The 26,189-nt window shown below is 37.7% G+C and overlaps 1 protein-coding gene across 1 annotated transcript; it reads left to right on the top strand.

Moving 5' to 3' along the window:
- Window positions 1-8,640: 8,640 nt before the first annotated feature.
- LOC138835481 (flavin-containing monooxygenase 5-like) lies at window positions 8,641-24,234 on the top strand. Its single transcript, XM_070033986.1, has 8 exons — window positions 8,641-8,775; window positions 10,278-10,466; window positions 11,130-11,292; window positions 12,660-12,802; window positions 14,260-14,459; window positions 16,870-17,216; window positions 19,257-19,329; window positions 23,886-24,234. The coding sequence occupies exons 1-8, from the start codon at window positions 8,641-8,643 to the stop codon at window positions 24,232-24,234; spliced, it is 1,599 nt and encodes a 532-aa protein (XP_069890087.1).
- The last annotated feature ends 1,955 nt before the right edge of the window (window positions 24,235-26,189 follow it).

Genomic DNA, 26,189 nt, shown 5'->3' with positions numbered 1-26,189 from the left:
ATTATGGGCAGTCCCCTGTAGTTCTGGGGTTCCCCCCACAGGGCCATGGGGCTGAGTCAATGACTTTCTTCTTAATACCACTTTTTCCTTATTTTTATTGGCATTTTTTTAGTTGTACAAAGGGGTTTAATTGTGACATTTCCATATATCTTTATAATCAACATGGATCAAATCCATTCCCCTCAGCACTCTCACTCATGTCTCATCCATTCTTAGAATAAATGCAACAGGTTTCTTTATTTCTATTTTCATACACAATATATTTTTTTAACTTTGACAATATTCATACACACCTCCATAAACTCCCCTTTCGTGTTCTCATTCTATAGGGTTTCTTTCATTTCTAAAGTTGCTTCCTTTGTTGTGCTGGAAAATTTTGACTTGCTGTAGTCATGATTTGCAATTTGTGTTCTTCTTTCTGAGTAATTGGGGCTGTTTTTAGAATATTTCCTGTATCTATTGCTTCAAAAATTTCCCTTATGTTTTCCTTTAGCACTTTTTTTTAGTGGTCAAAAAAATTTTGGTACATTGTAGAGCACATGGGCAGCAAAGATGGTGCTGAAAGGGAGTTGAGTGGGCAGAGCCCGATTTGCTTTACATTCAGTGCATAACCAGCCTGTGGAAGCTTAGGTGCATGATAGGGTGTGACCTTGACAGTGATTGGTTCCTTTTCCTCCCCTGCCATGCCACCTGCTCTTTTTTGCTTTATAAAGGGCTTGCTCTGTGTTAATATTTCCTGCTTGACTTGACTCTCCGCTGCATCTGATTGTCTCCCGAGCTAAGGGAGGCTGGGGAACAGACGAGCGGCTGCACTTACCTTTCCTCAGACCCCATCCTTCTTTCATGGGATGGACAAAGACCGGACATCTGGCGCCCAATGTGGGGCACGAAAGGAAAAGATATCGGCCGAGGCTAAGTGGTCTCTCAGGGTAAGTGAAACCCTTAGTATGGGTAATGCTATCTCACAGAAGAAGGAGGAGGAGGCAACATTAGGACTAGAAGGAGTAAAGGAGGACTTGGGAAGTGAGAAGGAAAAGGAATAGGTCAAGGACGCACTGAAACATGCACAGTGGAAGTCAAAATGAGGGTGAAGTTACCTACCCCCTCTGACTCTGGTGCCCCTAATGCTCCTCGGACCCCTCCCTATTCCCCTGATTGGGGGGGGGGGTACGGCATCCTATGTGACCTGCAAGAGGGACCTGCAAGACCCGGACCCCTACCAACCTTCCATGGAGGGGCCTAGGGTTGGGGAAGTAACCTACTCAGAGGCCTGCCCTTTAAGGGAAGTGCCACCCAGGAGCCCAGACCCTAGGCCACAGGATTCACTTCCCCAAGAGTATCTGGTCAATCTGGCAACAGGAGCTAACAGGCCCTTGGAATGGAATCCATGAGAAGCTAAGGATCTTAAAGAGCTCCACAAGGTAGAGAATAACCATCAGGCTCAACCCATGATACCTATTACTTACGTCATGTTAACAGGGATGGAGGAAGGGTACTCCACTGGCATCCAACAGGCTGCAATACCTGGCCGAACCATGACCAGGTGAGGTAGGCACGACTTGCCGCGTGGTACAAACTGAATGAAGGGCCCACTGAGTCCCCCATAGCAGGAGTGAGACAAAAACCTGGTGAGCCTCCAGCTGAGTTTTTAGACTGAGTCAAACAGAGTATGAACTGCAAGCTGCCCGCAGGGAATCTCTGAGATCAGTTTGTAAAGCTGCTGGTCTGGGAAGGGATGAATGCAGACCACCGCATGGCCTGCGCGGGATTGAGAGAGAGTTCCCTGAGCAGATGGGTGCTGGCCTCACAGGATGTGGGAATGCAATAGTACCAGTCCCAATCATTAGCTTTAGCTTTACAGGCTCAGACATCTGTAATGACTGAGGCTATTACTCAGGCGCTGGCAGCCCAGGGCCAAGGAACCCCAAGACCATCGGGGAGAGGGACTTGTTTTAAATGTGGGCAGGAGGGACACATTAAGAGGGACTGTTTACAACAATCCCCTGCCAACCGGGCTGGGGGAGGGGGGGAGGGGCCAAACTGCCCCCTACACTCTGCCCCAGGTGTAAGAAGGGATACCATTGGAAAAAGGATTGTCGATCCAAGTTAGATTTAGATGGGAAGCCCTATCTGTGTGGAGCAATAGCCATTGACCAAACCTAAACTTGTAGCCCTCCACCTTTTTGTGGAAGGAACAGATGAACCCAGGGCATGTACATCCTTCTCTGAGTCCTTGGAACACACCCATATTTGTTATTCAAAAAGCCTCCGGGGCTTGGCGAATGCTCCAAGATCTACCTAAGGTAAATGAAAGGATGGGGCTAGTAGGAACACCCCTAAGAGGTATGCCCTGGACTCCTGCTATACCTTCAGAATATACCTTGGTTGTGATTGATATTAAAGATTGTTTTTTTCTATCCCCCTGCATCCAGTTGACTGCGAGAAGTTTGCTTTCTCCATCCCTTCTCTTAATTTTTCCCAGCCTGATCGGAGGTTTGAATGGACAGTGCTGCCACAGGGAATGGCCAATAGCCTGGCCTTTTGCCAACAATACTTGGCAACACTTTTAGGGCCTGTTCTGGGTTCAGATACGTCCCTTGCCTATGTCTACATGGATGATATAATTCTGGGGCACCAAGACCCAAGCCGCCTGGAGGGCCTTCTGGCCCAGGTTCTTGCCATATTAAAAAAGGGGGGTTTTACCATAGCCCTCAATAAAATTCAAAAGGTACCTCCTTTTAAGATGCTCAGGTCCCACCTTACCTTGACTCAGGCCAGCCCCCTTAAGCCTCTGCTGGATATTCCAGCCTCTTTAACCTTAACTGAACTTCAGAGTCTTCTAGGGGAAATCAATTGGCTGTTGCCATGGGTTTCTGTCCCTAAAGATAGTCTTGTGCCCTTATTTGCCCTACTAAAATACAGGACATCCCAAGAAGTTATTACAATTACAGCCATTGAGCAATATTTTTGCAGTTCCAAAAAGCCCTGGATGAAGTTTCCCTGAAGAGGTATTCTATTTTTGAGCCCATTTCCCTTTGGTTGTTTGCAGGTGTCACATTGATTTCTGCAGTTTTAACTCAAAGGGGGGAGCCATTAGAGTGGGTTCACACTCCCCTGGGTGGGAGGCACACCTCGGGTGTACTCTCAAGCAGACCAACCTGCAGATGCTATCGTCAAGGGAAGGACCCAATCCCAAAGGCATTATGGCCTTGACCCTCACTCCATTTTTTTTTCCTTTTCGGATGGCAGACATTGAGTGGCTCACTCAAGCCAATGCTCATCTTGCTCTCTCCTTGGAGGGGTTTCTAGGCCAAATTGACTGCCATTATGGGCCATCCAAAGGGACTGCCATGTTATGGCGACTTCCCCTCAAAATGCCATCTCTATTTTCTCCTATGCCTATTCCTGGTGCCCTCCATGTTTTTACTGATGGAGGTAAAGCAGGCTCTGCGTATGCAGCCTTTGAGGAGCAATAAAAGACCCCAAGCCAACAAAGATTTCAACCTTGTCAAGGGTCAGCACAATATAAAGAAATGCTGGCCATAATTATGGCCCTTCAGGACATTCAAAAACCCTTTAATTTGTATTCTGATAGCCTATAAAACAAAAAGGGGAGTTATATACAGTTACAGATAGCATTGTTTACCATTAACATTTTAAAATTTTCAAAAGAGGCAACTGGATCCAGATTTCAGAAGCACTGGGGACTACTAAACCCTAAGCTCCAAGTGAAAGTCAGGTGGAAGGACCCCCTGACACAACAATGGAGAGGACCTGACCCCCTAGTTACTATGGGCAGGGGATTTGGATGCATTTTTCCCATAGAGGAGACAGCCCCCATTTGGATCCCTGCCAGGAACCTTAAGTTTTTACCAATTTCCTCTATACAGGAGGATGCCCAAGGATAAACTAACCAACAAGGAAACAAAAATGGTATGGTGGCCGAGGCTTGTGTTTAAAAGAGGAAAGCCTGAAAGATAACTGTCCCCAAGGGCAACTAGCCCTTGAAAAGCTCTTGTGTTCTCTAACAATTGCAGATGGCGATACTCCAGCTGTTGGCTGTCCTGACCTGCCAGTCCTGGCAATGGCCCTACAGAATCTGCATCAACCTCAATGGGTGACCTGGGCAGTGATCAGTGCTGGCAATGCAGAAATCATCAATAGTATCACAAGAGAAGCTGTCCCTTTGACCTGGTGGCCTGACTTTCATTTTTATCACCACCCTATGTCATTATGTATGGACTGTTTAATATTTCTGTAGGAGCTAATTATTTTAATGTTTCCTGCTCTAATTGTTCTTTTACTAATTGCTTGCATAGCGGCATTATTGAATCCATACTTATTGTTAAACAACCACCTTTTGTTATGCTTCCTGTTTAGATCTTTTCCAACCCCCAAGCAAATAGCTGGAGTAGAACAAGCCCCACCTCTGGACTCTGAAGTGTCAAAGACCACTATCCCATCCCTGACTAATGTTAAAGGACTGCTAATGACATTTCTTGGCGTGGTAATGCATTTGCTGATGGTTTTTCTATGCCTTCCTTGCATTATACGTGCACTACAAAATTCTTATGAGCTGAACCAGCCAATTACATAAGATCAAGCTCCAAGTGAATGAATTTCCCCCAAGAAGAATCACAGCCAGAGACGGGTAAGAGGGGGTGTCAGTCTGATCAACCTAAGACAGGGCCTTCAGCTTCACTCTGAAGAAGTTCCTGATGATGGGTAAGGCAGACAAGGCAATCCACCCAACCTAAGACAGGCGAATTCACTTCTTTAAACAAAGATGGGGGAGATGTTGGGAGCTGTTGGGAGCTGACAGTAAAGCTCAAAGGTCATCTTGACCCCTGTGCTCGCTTAAAGGCACGTACAAGGAACTGGCTCACTTAAAAGAATACCAGGTGCCCAGGATTGCTTTGCTATGCCTGCAGAGTTTGTTTTAAATTTTCCTTGTTTTTCTGGACTATAGTAGAATGGCCTGAGTATGAGGGCCCATGAGGATGCTCCGTGCCACATGTATGAAACTCCCAATACCCATGCTGCTCCCATGTTCTGAAGAGGATGACCTTATGAGATACTGACTTTTATATATACCCAGGAATTAATTAAACTGCTTTGGACATTTCTAACTGTGGTGGGACTGATGTTTATTACTGTGCTAGGTGGTGATGTGAGGTAACTGGGACAGCCTCTTGGATCATGAACAAGGGCCCTCCCTATCCTTGTCTGGCGAATCTCGCCCCCCAGACTTGCCTCAAACCCCCTGCGTGGCCAATGCTATCCTTACCAATGTATTCCTGTTAAAATAACCTTTACAGAGGAGGGAAAAGGATAACTAACTGGGAGGTGGGTCTGCCATTAAAACAAAAAAGGGGGAATCTGTAGAGCACATGGGCAGCAAAGATGGTGCTGAGAGGGAGTTGAGTGGGCAGAGCCCAATTTGCTTTATGTTCAGAGCATAACCAGCCCATGGAAGCTTAGGTGCACGATAGGGTGTGGCCTTGACAGTGATTGGTTCCTCTTCCTCCCCTGCTATGCCACCCGCTCTTTTTTTGCTTTAAAAAGGGCTTGCTCTGTGTTAATAAATGAGTTTTCCTGCTTGACTTGACTCCCTGCTGCATCTGATTGCCTCCCGGGCTGAGGGAGGCTGGGGAATGGGCGAGCAGCCGCACTTACCTTTCCTCGGACCCCATCCATCTTTCGCGGGATGGACAAGACCCGACAGTATGTTTTTTTATTGTAAAAATGTTGTACAGAGGGCTTACAGTTACATGAACAAGGTAATGAGTACGTTTCCTATTGAGAATTGTTGCCTTCTCCTTTGTTCTTCCCCTACCATCCCTTTCCTCCCCTCCATAACTACCCCCTCCCACCCCCCCTAAGTTATAAAGTTCGTTTTCAACATAGAGTTTTGTACATCTCATTGTTACAGTGGGTCAACCTGTATCCTTATTTAAGGATTTTGTTTCTTCCCTTCCCCTTCCCGAATTAGAGAAGTGTATACAAGATGCCGGACATTGACATCATACATATGACAATATAAGATGATGTTAAGCAAAATGAACCCAAGATAGGGGCACAGATATCTTTTTTCTTTCTTGCTATTGTTTCTAATGTATTTATAATGTACCATGTGAACTTCTTTTGTTGCTTTGTATGTTCCGCCCCCATAGTATAACCCCTATTTTCACTGTATTTTATGTTGGTGTCCTCTATCACTTTTATAGTTTCTGGTTTTATACAAAGATCTTTCATCCATCTCAGGTTGATTTTTTATAGGATGAGAAATAGACATCCAGTTTCAGTCTTCAATATGTGTACATATAGTTTTCTCAGCATCATTTGTTGAAGACTCCCATTCCTATAATGTAATTTTTGAGCATCTTTGTCAAAAATTAAGACTGTATCTGTACAGAATTTTATCAGGTTCCTCTCTGCTACTCCATTGTTCTGTTTCTATGCCAGTACCATTGCTATCTTCACAACTATGATTCTGTAATACAATTTGAACCCTGGGTTTATGCTTGCCAAACAAGTGTTCTATCACTTGAGCCATGTGTCCCTTGCCCCAAAATATTGTTGTTATACATACAAGCTGTGATAATCTGACCAGTTGAAGAAACTAGTATGGTAATTGTCATGAGTATTTACTCTTCAGTACTACATGATTGTGTACATATTAAGCAATTCATAGGTATATAACCATAACTTTGTTCTTTTCTCTACTTGGAGATTATGTGTGGCTTAACTGGGCAAAGGGGTGGACTTACGATGGTGAATTTTAGGTGTCAACTTGACTAGATTAATAGATAACCAGATAGTTGGCAAAGCACTAATTATTCCCAAAGTTTATTACACAGAGTGCCAATTCATCAAAGGTAATTTGGCATTTGATTAGAATGATAAGGCTGCCAAGGTGTGCCAGGCATATCCCTGAGGGTGTTTCCAGAGGACTGGCCTGTTACTAAGTGGTCTTAATGAGAAAGATCCACCCTCTGTGAGGCAGGCACCATCCAATGGGGGCACAAACAGAATAAAAAGGCAGGGATAAAGCTATTTTCTCCCAATCCCCCACCTCTCTCTTCTAGACCTGGGACACTCTGCTGCTACCAGACATCAGAGCTCCAGGACTCTACCTCTTGGGCTCCAGGACTTGCACAAGTGGCAATTTTTCCAATCCTTGGCCTCAAACAGAGATTTACACCATCAACTTCCCAGATCTGAGGCCTTCAGATCCAGACTGAACCACACTATCAGCATTATAGGACCCCAGGCTTGCACACAACCTGTGGTAGGACTTTTCAGCTACTACAATTATGTGAGTCAATTCTTGTGATAAGTCTCTTATACATCTCTACCTATTTCTAAATCTGTATTTGTTCATATGTATATATTGATAACCTATTCAGCCACCCTAGAGAGCTCTGACTAATACGGTAGGAAGAAACTTAACACTTTGAAATGATTTTGCAGTACATTATCAGTGCAGATTCCTCATAAGATTTGTGAAGGAGAATTCTTTCTTCACTTGTGAGCCCAAATGGGACACTGAGATCGTTTTCCTTCAGGAGTGATTGACAGCAGTTTTGTGGAAAGTTTGACTCTTATCTTTAACAATCATGTGTTTCAGATACAATGGATAGGTCCTTCTTTGTAAAGATCTTATTCTAGGATTTGAAAAAATAACCACAGAGTCACTCCGAGTTTTTTGGTGGTTAATTGGAGTTAAGTGTTTCAGGGACTTTCCTGACCAGGGTGGTTTGAACTGTGGTCCTCAGATCTCAGCCTCCTGAGTATAACCCACCAGTGCCTGGATATAATTACTTTTAAAACTGAATTATAAGACAATATAAAAATTCTGGGATATTCCTAGTAAAGAACTTTTGGCTGCCTTGGAAATTCATGAAAACTTGTTCTAATTAAATGAGGCAACTTTTTCATGATCCTTATTAAATGACCACAAATTTGTTCTATATGTACACAATTATCCCGGGCTATCAGTGATTCAAGCCCAGATTCCAGGACCCCCACATAAACAGAATGTCATATACTTTATATGTCATACATTTTATGGAATGTCACATACTTTATATAAAATTGTTTAATATTTGCATATAATCTATTTGATCCTCCAATATACTTTAAATCATATCTGGATTGTTTATAGAAGTTAATGTAATACAACTACCAGATCAATGGTTATATACTATATCTTTTGGAAAACAGTTACGAGAAAAAAAATCTGCACATATTAAATACAGATGCAGTTTTTCTTTTAATATTTTTAACCTGTAGTTGGTTGAATCTGTGGAAGCACAGCTCAAGTATATAGAAAGCCAATTGTGTGTATTTTGCATGCACATTTAATATGTTCACATACAGATATATATAATACTAACTATATATCTAGTTGTATATAAAATATGTATTTGTGTGTATTGTACATACATATATATGATGTAAATATTTGTGGGTATGTATGTATATATATAAACATAAGTTAACATAGCTATAACAGAAGCAAACAAACTTCTATCAAAACAAATGATAAGGATGCTAAAAGGAGACACTGATAAGGAAATTAACCTTAATTTTCTTCCTTGAACAAAACTAAAAGAATTCTTCTTTATTCAAGAAAACATGAGTGTAAAAAAAGTTGCAGTGATTGGCGCTGGGGTCAGCGGATTAGGTGCCATTAAGAGCTGCTTGGAGGAGGGACTTGAGCCTATATGTTTTGAAAAGAGCAATGACATTGGAGGGCTGTGGAGATATGAGGTAATTTTACAAGTATTCTCCTAGAGTTACAATACTATTGCTATGTAATAAGAAACAGAACTCTGATATTCAAACTGTTTATTCCTTAAATATTCTTTCCAAGTAGTAGTTATCTTGTAGACAGATAAACTGAAAACTTTTCAAGTACTTTCAGAATCCTATTCTCTTTCATTTCCCTAACACCAGCTGCCAGTTATATGGATGATAAAGCTAAAATTTAGAAACTATGTGTACTTATGCTTCTACCAGACTTGGTAAAGGACCCAAGAACTCCTAAATATTGGTTCTGACATTTTACTCAATGTTTAACATACAGGATTGCCTTGTACATTGTTTTGTGATATCAGACACTCAAAAAATTATCACTACTAAGGAAGATGTGTATTTATGATTATAAATATAGTCATGTAGAAATAAAAGGGAAGGATTTATATCATGAACAGTGTCTTTTTCAGATTTCTACCACAGTGACAAAATGCCTAAGAGATATCAATAAATAGAAGGAAAGGTTTATTTAGGATTATGATTCAAAGGTTTCAATCTATGGACACTTGGTCCTCTGGCTTTGTTTCAGTAACAACCCACTATAGCATGGTGGGAGAGGAAGCCTGAGCAGTTTTCTTCACCTCATGGCAGCTGTGAATCAAAGAGGACAAGAACAGACTGGAGTTCCAATTGCCCCTAAAGAGCAGGCCTCCTGCAATCTGACTTCTTTACATCAACATCAGATTTTAGAAGTTCTTCTACCTACAAATAGGGTGCATGTTTTACAGCATCATTACAAGATGAGGAACAAGCTGTAATACATGAACCTTCAGGAGAATTTCTATATACAAGCTTTTGTATCTGGAGAATTTCCAGATCAAAAGTATTATTCTAGCTAGACAGAATGAAGTAAATACAATCATAATGATATCATGTGGCTGAGGATGTAGTTTAGTGATGGAATACCTGAAGAGAACACATGTAAACATTTGATCCTCAGCAATGCAAAATATTACTACTAATAATAAAAATGTCTTTATAAACTGTTTTTTAAAAACTCACTTGTTCTCTTAAATACTTGTCAAAATATTTATTTTTGTCTATTTTATCCTCTAAATTGTTGAAATAACTCACATGTCTAGGTTTTTTGTTCCAAATCATATAACTTTTTTTCTTCTCCTTGAAATGATCTTTTTCCAACACTTTTTGTGTTAGTTTTAATTTTATTTATTTTGGTTTTGTTTGTGATGTTTTTAGTATCTACAACAATTTTTCCTATTGTGATACAATTACTGTTATCATTTTGGGACCATCCCTATGAACACAATTCCCAGAGATCCTTCTTTATGAAAGCAAGTCTCATGTTTCTGTTCTGTTGAGCCATATTATAGAAACTAGACATAAAACATGACTTTTTAATGACAAATACATATAAAATTGAAAATCTGTTCAACTCTACCACACTCTTTGTTGTATTCCTGGATCCCAAAAGCATGGGGTTGGTTTGTTTCTTTTAGGAAACACCTCAAAGCGGAAGTCCTGGTATATATAAATCTTTGACCTGCAACACCTCCAAGGAGATGACAGCCTTCAGTGACTACCCTATGCCTGATCATTATCCCAACTATTTGCACCATTCCAAAATGATGGAGTATCTTAGGTTGTATGCCAGTCATTTTGAACTTACAGAACACATCCAGTTCCAGGTACAGTATAAAAATTCTACTTACTACCTGTACATCAGTAAAGACAAAGTCTGTACAACCAGAACAAGTCAAGGCATGATTTCAATTTGCATTTCTCACCACAATTCCAAAAAAAAATCATGATTTCTCCACTTTGGTGATTAGTGAAAATTTGTCTTGTCCCCCACTCCAGAGGAGCATTGACACAGGGTTCAAACCTAAAGCCTACTCTTGAATTAATTTTGCTAATTAAGAGTACTTATTGGGGCTGGGAAGGTGGCTGAGTGGTAGAGTGCTTGTCTTACATGCATGAGGCCCTGGGTTCCATTCCTCAGCACCACATAAGCAGAAAAAGCCGGAAGTGGCACTGTGGCTCAAGTGGTAGAGTGCTAGCCTTGAGCTGAAGAGCTGAGAGACAGCGCCCAGGCCCAGAGTTCAGGCTTCACGACTGGCCAAAAAAAAGAATACAGGTTGAAAGAAAGAAAACGTATTATCCTCAAAAGTACCTTGATCCTTGGAAAAGGATAACTTTAGGAAGTTTATATGTACAAAAATCCCAAAAAATATGAATAGGGAAGTTATAACATACTTCATTTATGTAAACACAGAGCTGTGGGGTAAAAATGGAATTCTGGGAAAAACAATGCACTAGAAGTAACAGCACTTCTGTTCTTTGGTTCTCAGACAAAGGTGTGCAGTGTGAGGAAACGTCCTGACTTTTCATCCTCTGGCCAATGGGATGTTGTTGTAGAAGCTGATAGGAAACAGAAAACTTACATTTTTGATGGAGTCATGATCTGTATTGGCCAATACTCTGAAAAATATTTGCCTTTACAAGATTTTCCAGGTATTTAACTGATGTGTATGTAGGAAAAACATTTTGATTCTCAGAATCCTAATAGTTCTGCTCTCATAAGCATTTGACACCGTGTTTATAAGTCACAGTGGTGTTACTGAAAAAGGCATAACTTTTTGAAACATTCAGGAACAATCTGATATAGCAAATCATACTGGCAAGCATCAACTGGGTATAGGCCTTCCAGAAAAATGAAGTAGTCTTTGAAAAGCAGCAGACTGTAAAACAGCTGAGATACCTCAGGGAATGGCATGCATTTGATGTGTCTGGAACAGATGGGTAGACAAGTACGTAAGAGTCGAGGAAAACCCATAATTATAAGTGTATTTTGCAGAAAGAAGATACACCATCATATGTGTATTTCATAGGGACCAATTTTGTGGTGGAACAGAACGTTAGTAAATAAGGACACTGAAACATAGCAGGGAATTTATTAATAAAGATCTTTTAAACAGTCCATTAAATAGACAGTGGTGGAATGTTGAAGCAATGGTAGTAGAACTCAAGAGAAGAGGGTAAACTTTCAGGAGATGTTTTAGAAGTTGTGAAAATACTAAATGAGTGAAAAAGATAACAAGATAATGTTAGCCATTATACCATACTTAAGAGTATTTTTTAAATACAAGTCAATTTTTTCTTCAAGTTGCTTAGAAACTTATAATCACTGAGATTTGACTCATTCAGTCAAGCAGCCATTAGCCAAGTCTCACTACTGATAATTTGAAATGTGACTAATACTGAGACATGCTTTCAATATAAAATAAATACTAGACTGTGAAGATATAATAAATATACAAAATATCTCACAGATAGCTTTGTTTTTTATAATATGTCAACATTTTAGATTATAGTATGTTAAAATAAACTATAAAAATAAGTATGTTTTAATACATTTTCAAATTTAAAGTTGCATGTGTGGTTTGCTTTTAATTTCTTTGGTGTAATATGACTCTACATTGCTTAGAACTTTTACATATTTGTGCATTCCTTCACAAAATAACAAAAACTAGAAAAGAGATTTTATATATGAGTCAATAATAAGAGAAAAGGAAATAATAAGAGAAATAAGGAAATAATAAGAGAAAAGGAAATAATCAGTGGTAATATACATAATCATATTGAGCAAATTTAAGATTGGACATTTTAAAATTATATTACTATTTGATTTTGGTCTTAGCATACTTCTTTTTACCATTGTTTTTTTTTCTTTTACACAATCTCATTCTGTAACATTGGCAATAACTGTACCACAAGACAGGAGATTTAAGTCACATGTATTTCAGGTTCAAATATAAAAGCTGACAACAGCTTATCCCACTTCTCTTAGTGATTTGAGGGCTTTGGATCTTTCTTCACAGGGATCAACAAGTTCAGAGGCAAATACCTCCACAGTTGGGACTACAAGCACCCATATGATTTTGTGGGGAAAAGAGTGGTTGTGATTGGCATTGGGAATTCTGGAGCTGATGTAGCTGGGGAGATCAGTCGTGTTGCTGAGCAGGTTTGGCATTATATACTGATTCTGTTCTTGGGTGTAAGCTTCACATCTGGAGAGTATGGGCCATGGGATCTAGACTTTCAGTGTTGCTTCAACAGTAGTATCTATTTTGACTACTAGCTCAACAAGGAAATGGCACATGTTTTGTTCTGACTCTATAAGAGTGAAAAAACACAGAAAACCAGAATAATAATATCTTTCTATGCCATAACACATTCCAGCCATGATTGGAGAGCAAGCAAATTATAGCCAGATAGTTTAGAATTAGCCAGAATATGGTCAAAATATTTTTGTGCATGAGTGAAAATGAAACAATGAAGTTTGTTGAGATTGGTTTGGGAAGGGAGGAAGAGGATATGGAAAATTGATGGTGTGGTGAGTCTCACCAAGGTACACTGAGTTCATATGTAGGCATTTCAAAATGATACCCCTTTTTAGTCCTAATCAATGCTAATTTGAAACACAGATGAAAGAAGAATTATCCAGACATTAATATACTAGAAAAAACTCAAATGAAATGAATTTTACAAAAAAAACACACCAAGAATTAGTGTTGGAATAAAACTGAAGCAGAGAACAATATACATAAGCATTAGTAAAATTGCAGTGTTGTTCTATTGAATGAGTGGCAGAAATTTTGTGTGCTCCCATTGATGGTGAAGAAAATAAAAAGCAGGAAAAGAAAAGGCATTTTATTTTTGCAGTGAAGGTTGTTTACTACTAAGAACATGGAGGTATTATTTCCATGATTAAGAATTAAGATTTGGTTTTGATTCAGCATTTCCAGCAATAGAAACAAGATTTCCAACACCCAGTGTTTTCTATATGAGTAGTGTACAATCAACCACTGTGAGGGCCCCCTACCTACATTAAGCTTTCTGAACTAGAAATACTGTTATATGTCACAAATTTTTGTGATTTTAACTTCATAAGCTAATGAGGTTGTATTTTAATTATAAGATTTCTTCAAACTCTCAGCTTAATAACTGAAAATAAGTAGAAAAATACTCCTCAGAATATAATTTTTCCATTCACTTTACACTTTGTATACTGGATATTTTGTTTGATATGTGAAAATTGCCAGAACAAATCTTCTATCTTTATGTTTATATTTAGATTTTTCTTTTTATCTTGAAACATCTCTATCATTCATAAATTAAGATCAAAAGAGCTGACAGAAAAGTTGAATACTATCTTATAACTCCTAACATAGTAACCTATTTATGTCAACTTTTTTTCACATGCTGGGACATAAGAGATGACAGACTGGTAGTGCAGACATTATGATGGAAGTAGGTCTATAACAAAAGAAAATGAAGTGAAAGGATTTTAAGCAACTAGACCAATAGGGAGGGTGAGTTGAGGTGAGAACATTCCCATGATAATTTTGGGAATATTCTGACAATATGAGATCAGGATGAGAAAAAAATAGTTACTCAACAGCAACTCCTGTCTGGTAGGTTTTCCTCAGCACGAGACAAGGTGCATGGATATGGACCCGGGTCTGGAATAATGGAAATCCCATGGATGTAGCACTCTTCACTCGCTATAACAGAACCGTCCAAAAATTCTCCCCCACATTCCTGACCAACAGATGGACAAAGAATAAATTAAATAGAAGGTTTAACCATTCCAACTATGGACTACAGGCTAAACACAGGTAAGGTCAAGAATTTAAGGCAAGTAAACAATATGTTTAAGCTATAGCATTAGTCAGCAGAATCTGTGTGCTAGTTGTAAGAAATAAAGAGTGTAATTTAATCCTTGATAGAATTTATTCTAATGGGGAATATTCAAGGAGGTTTTAGTCATTTTAATAAAGTATAAGAAAAAAATAAAGTTCTGAGGCATGAGGTAATAGATATATATCATTTGAGACTCATGCCATCTAGCTATGCCGGCCTCTACTATCTCTCTTTCACTTTAGCCTGTCAGACACTTCCTGTTCACATTCTAATATACACTTTAATATTTACCCTCAAACCTACCACCAATGATGACATTTCCATATCTATACCTACAAATAGATATAGATCTATAGATAGATATCTATATCTATGTCTATCTATCTGTATAGGTAAAGGAATCTATAGATATATAGACAGACTGTCAGACCAACAGACAGACAGATAGATATGTATCTATAGAAGGATAGATAGATATAAAGATAACTACTCAATACTCACACAATATACTCCAATTGGCAGTAAGCAATGGCTTACTGCTTTACTCCAGTTGTACCTTCCCCATCCACCACCATACTACAGCTTACCACCCAGAACTGCAGTGACTCTGGATGTTATTCCAGGAGCCATTCCATAATTGCATCTTTATTCTCTCACCCATCTCACTCCAGTAAGCATTCTAGCTTTCTAGCATTCCACTTTTCTCATTTTAACTCTCCCTTTGTTGGTGCTGCAGACTCTGTGGTCATTCTTCTATTTTTCTATTTTTGGTCTGTCTTCCCCATCTAACACTTTATTCAAGTATATTCTTGGCCTTCTCTCCTTTTCAACTTATACAGGGCTCTCTGTATTAACATTGTAAAAATCTAGGCAAAAAATAAAATTAAATATTTAAATTGGTATAAAGGCAAAAAATAAAAGATTACTAAAGAAGCTCTACATGTGTTTTTCTACATGTATTGGTGTCTGGAAAAATACATGTAGAGCTTCATGACTCATGTAGTGTGTGACTATCTCGTACAGGGAGAAAGTATTCAGAAGATGAAAGATCTACTTATTTAATTGTGTTGTAGACCAGAAAATATTACTTCTGCTCTAATTCATAACTCAAGCTATAAATGCAGTATTAACGTTCTTTATTGCAATGAAAACATTTTTCCATTGAAGATTTGTTCTTAAAAAGTTGCAGTTATAAGTGAGACCAAAGGAGGATATTCTTAGGAGAGGATCATAGGCACAATAGCTATGTAAATCTAACCATACAAAATAATATCTATTGAAATAAACTCTGGGAAGTGGAACAAGATTTTTTTTAATGCTATGTTTGTTTCATTTCCTTTTGTCTTGTTTGTGAGTTTATCAGTCTTGGGGAAGTAAGCGGGGGCACAGAAATGGAGGGACACAAGGTGAAAAAATGCAGCAGTGATACTCTGTACTTATGTTAGAAATGAAGTATACAGCTTGTGCTGTGGACAGGAGGAAAAGACAGAGAGAGCAAGGGAAGGGTTGACATTGTTCAAAAAGAAATGCAGTCTTCATCTGATTAATGTAATCATAATCCCTGTGTATATCACCTTTACAATAACAATAAACAAAAAAGCTGCAGTTACATCTTATAGAACCTTGAAAAATGTTAATGACTAAATCAGGTCAAACTTACATGCAAAATATCAACTTACTTTATATATATATATATGTATATATATATATATATATATATATATATATATATATATATATATACATACATACATACATATAACCAGGCACTAGCAGCTCTTGCCTATAATCCCAACTTTGAAATATTTAAGAGGTTCAGATCTGAGAATCACAGTTGGAAGCCAGATAGGGACAAACCTAAGACACTTACTGTCAATTAACAAGCAAAAGAACCAGATGTGGAGATGTTGCTTAAGTGGTAGAGTATCAGCCACAAGTATAAAGAGATAAGTGAGAGTGCAAAGCCCCAATACAGTGCATGCACACATGCAGATGCACAAACACATTTAATAATGAAATTTTTAAGTAATGTGTATTATTACCTGATCAGCATAACATGATCTGATCATTATAATGCAATATACTAATAAGTATAATTAATGCATTGATTCACCAGATTGTTGTTCCATCCTTATTATACTTCAGAATAGGAAATGGAAGCTAAAGTGTTTCTTGACTTGTCCAAGTTCCCAAATCTATAAACCCAGTACCAGTAGTGAGACCCAGTTTTGACTCTAAAATCGTCCTTAACCAATAAACTGAATTGATCTCAGTGAATACTGATAAAAGTATTAAATTTGCAGAACACTATGGTAGCTTCCTGACCATTTACCTACCACAACTACCTCATACTTAGTTTTTTATATTATACTTATTTTCATTCAGATTTCTCAACTATCCGTCTACTCTCAGTGATGACCTGCCAAGTCACATAATCACTGGACGAGTGCTGATAAAACCAAATGTGAAGGAGTTCACTGAGACATCGGCCATCTTTGAGGATGGAACCAAAGAGAACATTGATGCTGTTGTCTTTGCCACAGGCTACACCTTGTCTTTCCCTTTCTTGGAGGATGAAGCAATACTAGACAGCCAGCACACCCTTTTTAAGTTTGTCTTCCCCCCTCAGCTAGAGAAGCCAACACTAGCTTTCATTGGCCTCCTCCAACCAGTGGGAGCTATCATCCCCACATCAGAACTGCAGAGCCGATGGGTTGTGCAAGTATTTGCAGGTATGTGCTGGTCTTCTTATGAGCAAAATAGGTTTCTAATTATATACTCAGATGACAAGAGCATGCAGAGGTCTTCTATTCCTATTCTCCCAAGTCATCTGAAACTTCACCATTAGAATTGATTACTTGGAGGCTTTGTAAAATTTTGTTGCTAATTTCTTCGAGAATCCTATTTAAACAAAAGAATCCAAGGAGTGAACATTAGAAGCCTAGAGATTAAAATCAGGTAACATTTCAGTATTGGTTATCCATTCATGCAGTTCTTCTAGGAGAAAGATTATTTATGGTAGGTTGCATGGAAAAAGAAATTGGTCAGGAAGTGACGCTGTGGCTCAAGTGGTAGAGCGCTTGCCTTGAGCTGAAGAGTGCAGGAACAGCACCCAAGCCCAGAGTTCAAGCCCCACGACCGACAAAAAAAGAAAAGAAAAGAAAAGAAATTGGTCAAAGTACGAAAGCAAATTAGGGAAAACCTACCCGTATCCATATTAAGGAAGGTAATTGCTTGCTCTCTGTCCAGTTCCAAGTATTTGACTTAGACGCTTGAATAACTTCCCAAATACTTACCCAAATAGATGCTTCTGAGCAAGACAAAATTATACCAGAAAGAAGCAGGTTCAAATTGGCAGAGTTGTCTTATTATTTCTGAGAACTAGAATAAATTGAATCAAATAGAGCCCATTTCTTTGTGGGTGTATATGGACACATTTCAATATTAATCAACCAGAAAGAGTCCTGTCATTTTGGGAACATGGATGATCATGGAGTCTAATGTATTGAATTATGAAAATCAGACACAGAAAGGCAGATATCAGATCCTTCTCCTAAAACATTGATTAAAATATTGATATCCTTGAAATTGATAATGATATTAGATTGGAATGGCCACTTAAAGATAGCAAGGAACTTCCTCAACATCAACCCAGATTTTATTCAGGTAAGAAAACTTTTAGAGGGTGTCCAGCAGAAGCTAGAGCCCACTTGTTCTTATAGATTCAGTACATTTATGGCTGATCATTGGGAGCGGGGCAACCTGACAGAGCTGTTCAGATTGAGAACATTTTTTGTGGTTTTGATATATGATGGCTTGCTAATGAGTGTTAAAGCTGCAGCTCTTGGCCAGGACAGGTAGTATAAGCCAATAATGGCTGTGAAGACTAAAGGAGAAAGGGCTAAGGTAATGGAATTAACGAAGTAAATGCTGACCAGGCAACTCTAACAAATAGAATAATGCTAATGGAGAATGGCGAACTGGAGAAAGCAGAGAAAGGAAGAGGTTGGTCAATGGGGAAATGTCCCAGTCAGACAAAAGGAATTCATGGCCCAACAGAATGAGTATATTTAACAATAATGCATTATATATCTCAAAAAAGTTAAAGAACAGGCTTCTGAATGTACTATGTTAAAAGCTTAAAGTGATAGTTACGTTAATTACCCAACATTGATTATTACCTCATATATACCTGAGTGCGGATTTAACCTGACTGTAGATTAAACCTGAGAAACAACTTCAATAAAAAGCTGATTCTTCCTGATGACTTGCCAATGATGGAAAAAATATACTTTGTGAAATATTTTTATACAGGGTTTTGATTATGAGTTATAAAAGAACTTGATTAAGATAGCCATTTTCTTCCTTTTTATTATCTCTAAGTAGCTATATAAAGGGGTTTGAATTCAACATGTAAATTTATGTGCACAATACATTTTTTTTGTCAGTCACGGGGCTTGAACTCTGGACCTAGGCACTGTCCCTCAGCTCTTCAGCTCAAGGCTAGCACCCTACCACTTAAGCCACAGCACCACTTCTGGCTTTTTCCTGTTTATGTGGTGCTGAGGAATTGAACCCAGGGCCTCACGCATGCAAGGCAAGCACCACTGAGCCACCTTCCCAACCCAACCCAATCATCTTGATCAATGTCATTCCTTTCATAATTCTCCTCTATCTCTCTCAACTCCACCCATTTTATTTCAAACCTTTTTCTGTTTATTCATTTCCCTCAGTCCTCTTGACAGTATTGAATTTCTATCTCTTTTTCTCAGGACTGAAAAAATTGCCCTCAGAAAGTGGCATGATTGCTGACATCAACAGAAGAAAACGGAAATTAGCAAAACAGTAAGAAACCTAAATTTAGACAGAACTTTCAGTATCTCTCAATATGTAGTATGTGCCTACCTGAATGTAATGGGATAATTTTAGTTCACTGATAGCTTGGTAAACATTAGCATGGTAAGCAGTTTTACCTATGTAACAATATACAACTACTATATGTATAAAACTGTCTGGATGTGAAATGTAAGTCTCTTTTGCTCAATGTCCATAGTATGTCAGATCTATGATGTGAGCAGTCTGCACAGTATGAACTTGCAAACTACACAAGAAAGTAGTTAAATTCAGAATTAAAAGAAAAGAAAGATTTTCAGAGGTCTAATTGAGAATTACTCGAAGGTAGGCACCATTGGCTCATACCTACAATCCTAACTACTTAAGAGGCTAACATCTAGAGGTGTGAAGCCAGCCCACAGAGGAATTTGCAAGACTCTCTCACTAAAATACCAGCCAAAAGCCTGACCGGAGGTGTGGCTCAGATCATATATCACCAGCAGACAAAGCAAGCAATTTCAAACCCTTGCATCAGTATCCCACCTCAAAAAAAAAAAGAATCAAAGAAAGAAAAAGAGAAAAGAAAAAAGATGAAAGAGTGTCTTAATGTGGTACATGCCTGTGATAGCAGCTACTCAGGAGGTGCAGATAGGAAAGTTGCTATCAGAGATGAAATTGCAAGACCTCACATTAAAAAATATTTATATTACCAAAAAACATAGTAAAAGCAAAGGCACTATACTACAAAATACATAGATATAGATAGATAGCTATGACTGGCTTAAGAAGATGCATATTTATTTCCATTTCTTAAACATTTATTCTGTGCATTTTAATAAACTTTCATTCCAGGCCATGCTTAGAGAATCTTTGGAAGAAATGAAGAGTTGTCTTATTATAACTTCATATCTATTTTCACAATACAAATGGGTAAACTAGATGTGATGTGAAATATGATTGGTGATGTTTGTGATATATGCGTATACTACAGTTTATTTTTCATTTATATTTTGTTAATAATATAAGTAGATTTTCCCATTCTATTTTCTGCAAATGATTTATCTTCAAATAACTGCACAAAAGGAATTGCCATTTAACAAAGCAGTTTATGAATACAATGCATCTTGATTAGTGTCACCCTTTTCAACTTCAATCCACTCCTTCCTTTACTTTTCTTAATTTTGTAGCATATAAAATGATTTTTGTTTTTCTCGGTCATGTGGCTTGAACTCTGGGCCTGGGAACTATCCCTTAGCTCTTCAGTTCAAGGAGAGTGCTCCTTCACTTGAGCCACAGCACTACTTCCAGTTTTCTGATGGTTAATTGGAGACAAGAGTCTCACAAATATTTCTGCCCAGGCTGGCTTTGAAACGTGTTCCTAAGATCTCAGCCTCCTGAGTAGATAAAATTACAGCATGAGCCATGGGTGCCTGGCTTATACAATGAATTTTTGACTGCATTCTCCACCTCTACTCCCCTTCTCAACTCATCTACTTCTTTCCTATTGGTCATACCCCCTCTTGCAAGTACTCATTTCCTGGTGCTTACTTTGTTAAGCTTTGACTTTGTCTTTCTAAGGAATTACATTATTTGAGTTCTCCCTAGAGTTTACCATATTTTAGTTGATACATTTGTAATCACTTGCATGCCACCCAAGTGTTTAATGAACATATTTATAGGCAAGTTTTAGCTACCATGCAACCTTTGTTTCTCTGGGTCTGATTTACTTCATTTAATATAATTTTTCCCAAGTCTTAATATTTCCTTATTAAAGGTACAATATCATTCTTTTTAATGGATGAATAAAATTCTATCATGTGGTATTCAAATGTGATATATCACATTTTCTTTTCTTAACCATCTATTTTCTAATTGAATACTTTTTATATCTAGAAGTTATTCCTTTATAGATATTTATTTTATAAATAAATTTTGCTTTACCCATCACTGATATTTATTTGTCATCTTAGATTTGATTGACAATCTAAATAGGTGTAATTGGAATTCTTTCTTTCCTATGTTTATGTCTTTTTATTTAAATATTGATTACCTTTAAGTAATTGTACTAAGGACTTGCCATTTAACAAAGCAGTTTATGAATACAATATATCTTGATCAATGTCACCCCTTTCAATATTATTACGCATCCTTCCACTACCCACTTCTTCCCTCATTTTTCTAAATTTTATAGGATATACATTTGGATTTGGGGGTGTCATTATCTTAGCTGTGACTTACAGGATGATCTTAGATAACATAAACAACAGATATTCTTATTCTGGTTCTGATTCTCTTGAAATCATATCCAGTGTACACCTTTAATTATAATATTGCCCACTTAGTTTGCGAACTGGATCCTTTTATTCACACTTACTGCAAAAAGTTTGATGGTGAATTTCATTAAAGACTGTCTAGCCCTTTTCTCTCTCTGTTCGTTTGTAGCTCTCTGCTCTCTCTCTGTTCTATTCTAGCTCTCTCTCTCTGTTCTTACCTCTCTCTTGCTCTTCTTTTCTAGCTCTCTCTGCTCTCTCTCTGTTCTAGCTCACTCTGTTCTATTCTAGCTCTCTCTCTGTTCTATTCTAGCTCTCTCTGTTCTATTCTAGCTCTCTCTCTGTTTGTTTCTAGCTCTCTCTGTTCTTTTCTTGCTCTCTCTGCTCTTTTCTAGCTCTTTTCTCTCTTTTGCCAGCCACGTGGAGTGCCAACCTTGCCTGGTCCCAGCAGGTCTACTGAATAAACCTACCCCTTACCTGAATACCACGTGAGTGCTGGTGCAGTTCTTACTCGGTTACCTCTTTTTAAAAACCTAACATAAAAAAAAAAGACTGTCTACATTCAAAACTCACAAAGATTTTCACCACTGAGGTGTTGATGCCATGAACTACAGTAATGTATGTCCTAATATTAGAATAGTAACCTTTTGGTTATTGCCTGTGATTATTTTAAAATACAATTGATAATATTGTGTTTATAGTTTATACAATTATAGTATATTCATAGAACCAATTGGTTTATAATTTTCCCTTTCTCCCCAACTTTTTTTCCTATGTTGTTTATGCAGTGTTATCAAGCCTATACCATCCTCACAAAATGATTAGAAAATATTTAATGATTTCATCTAATTAAACACAACTTACACAGATTTAAATAGAAAAAAAGACCCATGTTATTTAAAATTTTTGAAATAATTAATGCAGAGCCCAGCATATATTTTAGGGAATAATTCAGGTCATATTTTTCATTGTTTACATTCCCATTGATCTAGTTGCACTCGTCTATTTTTCTATAAAAGATAAAAACATTTCATTAAAAAATTACCATTTCCTCTGATTTGGGAAATTTCGAGCATGTAATAATGTGTAATATTTTCTCTTTTTATTAACATCTTTTGTTATATAAGAAATGTTTTTGTAATTTGCAAGTAGCCACATTTAGTATTTGTCAATTCCTATTTTTTCTTGATTTTGTGCATTTAGTCTTTTACTGTAATGTTATATACCTACCTCCCTTTGCCTTTTTGATGTTTCTTTCTAACCTCTTCATTGGGCTACCTGACTTATTCATCTTTCATAATGATCCACAATTTCCTCCCCCCAATGTTTTTTTGGAGGGTCAGTCGTGGGGCTTGAACTTTAGGCTTGGGCACTGTCACTGCGCTCTTCAGCTCAAGGGAAGCACTCTACCGCTTGAGTTACAGCGCCACTTCCGGTTTTCTAGTGCTTTATTGGGGATAAGAGTCTCATGGACTTTCTTGCTTGGGCTGGCTGATCCTCAGATCTCAGCCTCCTGAGTAGCTAGGGTTACAGGCATGAGCCACCGCACCCGGCTTCCTCTCAAAATTTTGACAAGTTTATTGTTATTGTAAAGATGATGTGCAGAGGGGTTACAGTTACATAAGTCAGGTAATGAGTGCATTTCTTTTGAAGAGTGTCACCACTTCTGTCATTTTCTCTCAGTTTTTAACCTCCCGACCCTCCTTCCAAACAAGTTGTATAGTTCATTTTCAACAGTGTCTAGTGAGTATCGCTGCTGCATTTGTTAAAAGTAGTCTTTAGTTCTAGTTTTACTTTCTTTTACCAAATAATTATTTAGCCGTGTTTTAATTAAATGTGGAACATATTATGCCAATAGATTATATCCGTGTAGTTATGCCATATAGTTTATAACCAAAATTAATACATGAAAAGGTATCTCATATAGCTTGAAAGCATGAAATGAGAAAGCTATTTTTACACTGTTCTATATAACAGATCTTCCTTGCTAATCAAATTTAGATAGTAAATTCTGTGTCTGAAAGAGGGATCAACATCCCAGGTTTTCCATTTATTCATTTACTCAACATTTTTATTATACCTCTTACTCTGCTAAGGACTTTGGGACATTTAATTATGTCAGTGTTACATGTCTTGTGTTTAGAGACTGTAGTATACTAAGAAAGTCCTATCTGTATGTCTGTGTGGAATCAAGATAATTTTTAAGTTGAGGATAATGAACTGAGTAAACAAAACAACTTTAGGAAACAATAACAACAGAACTCTGATAGAGTTTCTAACATTTTTTTCTTATTCTAGGTTTGTGAAAAACCCAAGAGTTCCACATCGAGTACAATATATTGACTACATGGATGAAATTGCTTCTGAGATAGGAGTCAAGCCTAATCTGTTCTCTCTCCTTCTCTGGGATCCAAAGCTAGCCATAGAGATGTTCTTTGGTCCCTGTTCTCCATACCAGTTCCGCCTACAGGGACCTGGGATATGGACCGGAGCCCGCACAGCCATCCTCACTCAGAGAGATCGCATCCTCAAACCCCTTAGAACACGTGTGCTCAAACAGTCTGAGTCTTCCTCTTGTAGTCTGTTTTGGATCAAAAGTATCTGCGTTGTCATTTGTCTCTTTATTTTCATGTTAGTCACCAAATAGGTGATGCATTATTAACCTCATGTTGGCATAGGATTATGGAACTGAGGAAAAGCAAGACATTTTAGTCTACATACCTCAGCACCAATCTATTTCATGGGGGAAATGCTTATTTTCTGATTAGCTCACATCTAGACATTCAAATGACAAAAATTATTCCAATGTAGTTTTCCTAGTTGCTTCATAAACAGTAAAGTTTGAAGATGCATTGCTTATTTCCATATTATTCCACAAGTAATTGGAAATGTCTTACAAGCAGAACAAAATATGATGTTAAAGAGGGTAAGAGAGGTAAGAGTGGGGCTCAAAATGCAGCAGTGATACTCACTGGACACTATGTTGAAAATGAACTATACAACTTGTGGGGGAAGGAGGTCAGGAGGGAACAAACTGGAAGAAAAACTGTTCAAAAAGAAATGTACTGTACTTATTACTCAACTTATGCAACTGTAACCCCTCTGTACATCACTTTAACAATGACAATAAAAAAACAGTGGAATTCAATAAACAGACAAAAATACGGAAAATTAAATCACATGTAAGACTCAAAATTGTATGGGCTTCAAGTGCTTCCTACACATAACATATTCATTGCAAGGAGAACACATTTCTTTTCAATGAAAAATCTGACAGCGACCACCTTAGCCATCAGATAACTTTCCCATCAATGCAACATCAACAGAAAATCTTGTAGTTCCTAATATGATCCAATAGGAAATTCAAAGTCTTTTATCAAGCATTGCTCCCAAAATGTTTAACTGCAATGTAATTATAAAGAATATGCAGAAAAAATGAAAGCACAAGATTTAAATATAAGTGAAACATTTTAGGAATTGTTGGGGAATTTTAAGATGTATGCTGAAACCATGGTTTCAGCATGAGTGGCTAATTGTAATAATCCTAGCTATTCACGAGGCTGAGTTCTGAGGATCAAAGTTCTAAGCCAACCCGCAAGAAAATCTGTGAAACTCATTTCTCAAATTAACAACCAAAAAGCCCTAAATGAAGGTAATACTCAAGAGGTAGAGTACTAGCCTTGAGCAGAAAATCTCAAGGATAGAGCCCAGGACCTGAGATCAATCCCTAGGACCAGAAAAAGAAGATATATGCAAGATTACAAGGGGTATAATATCCTTCTTAATTTCTTCTTCTTATTTTCCAGTGTTTATCATTGTTAGAACATGTGATCACACATATAATCAACAAATAGGAATGTTTACATTTTTCTTTTCCCTTTTATATTTTTTTTAAATTTTCTATATCTGCCCTAATAGCACTGGCCAAAATTTCTAGTACTTTATTGAGTAAGAGTAGATCATGTGGAAACCTTAGCATGTTCCTGATTTCAGAGAATATCTTTTTATTTTTGTCTCAGTGTGATATTAATGTTTTCATAGTATTGTCTACTATGTGGACATATGGTCTTCCCATGCCTAAGTTATTCATTGCTTTTGTCATGAACAATTCTTAACTTTTACCATTACCCTAGAATGTAAAAAGGATCATATGAAAATTAAGTCACATAGAAAGCAGTTGGCCAGCTAATTTCATTTCCAACTATAATAATGACACTGTACATTGAAATTGGTCATAACTATTTCCTCATAAAACATTATATTGTATCATGCCTAATTTGTGAGGTCATTTTACATTATTCAAGCAAGATACCAATATTGAAAATTTCTGTTTTTCCTAAATATTGTCCTATTTGTCTTGAACTAGGCCCATCTCTTTCTCCATGTAGGGTCAAAAATCTCTTTTCAGAACAAAAGCTGAAAGACAGGTTGATCTGAACAGTTCCCAATTTTCCACTTTTTATCATCATCAGATATTTCAATTGGACCTTGAAACATGTTTTCCTAGTTAACATCTGATTCTACAAGATGAATCTGTAAAGACTGCAGTGTCAGTACTTTGACCTCGTGTTCCCCTCCTACACAGCTTTGCTTGTAGACAAT

Source organism: Dipodomys merriami, unplaced genomic scaffold (assembly GCF_024711535.1).
Source record: "Dipodomys merriami isolate MVZ:Mamm:240054 unplaced genomic scaffold, mDipMer1.0.p SCAF_24, whole genome shotgun sequence".
NCBI classification, from domain to species: Eukaryota; Metazoa; Chordata; class Mammalia; order Rodentia; family Heteromyidae; genus Dipodomys; species Dipodomys merriami.
The sequence above is the reverse complement of the archived record's forward strand: the minus strand, read 5'-3'. Positions and strand labels throughout refer to the sequence as shown.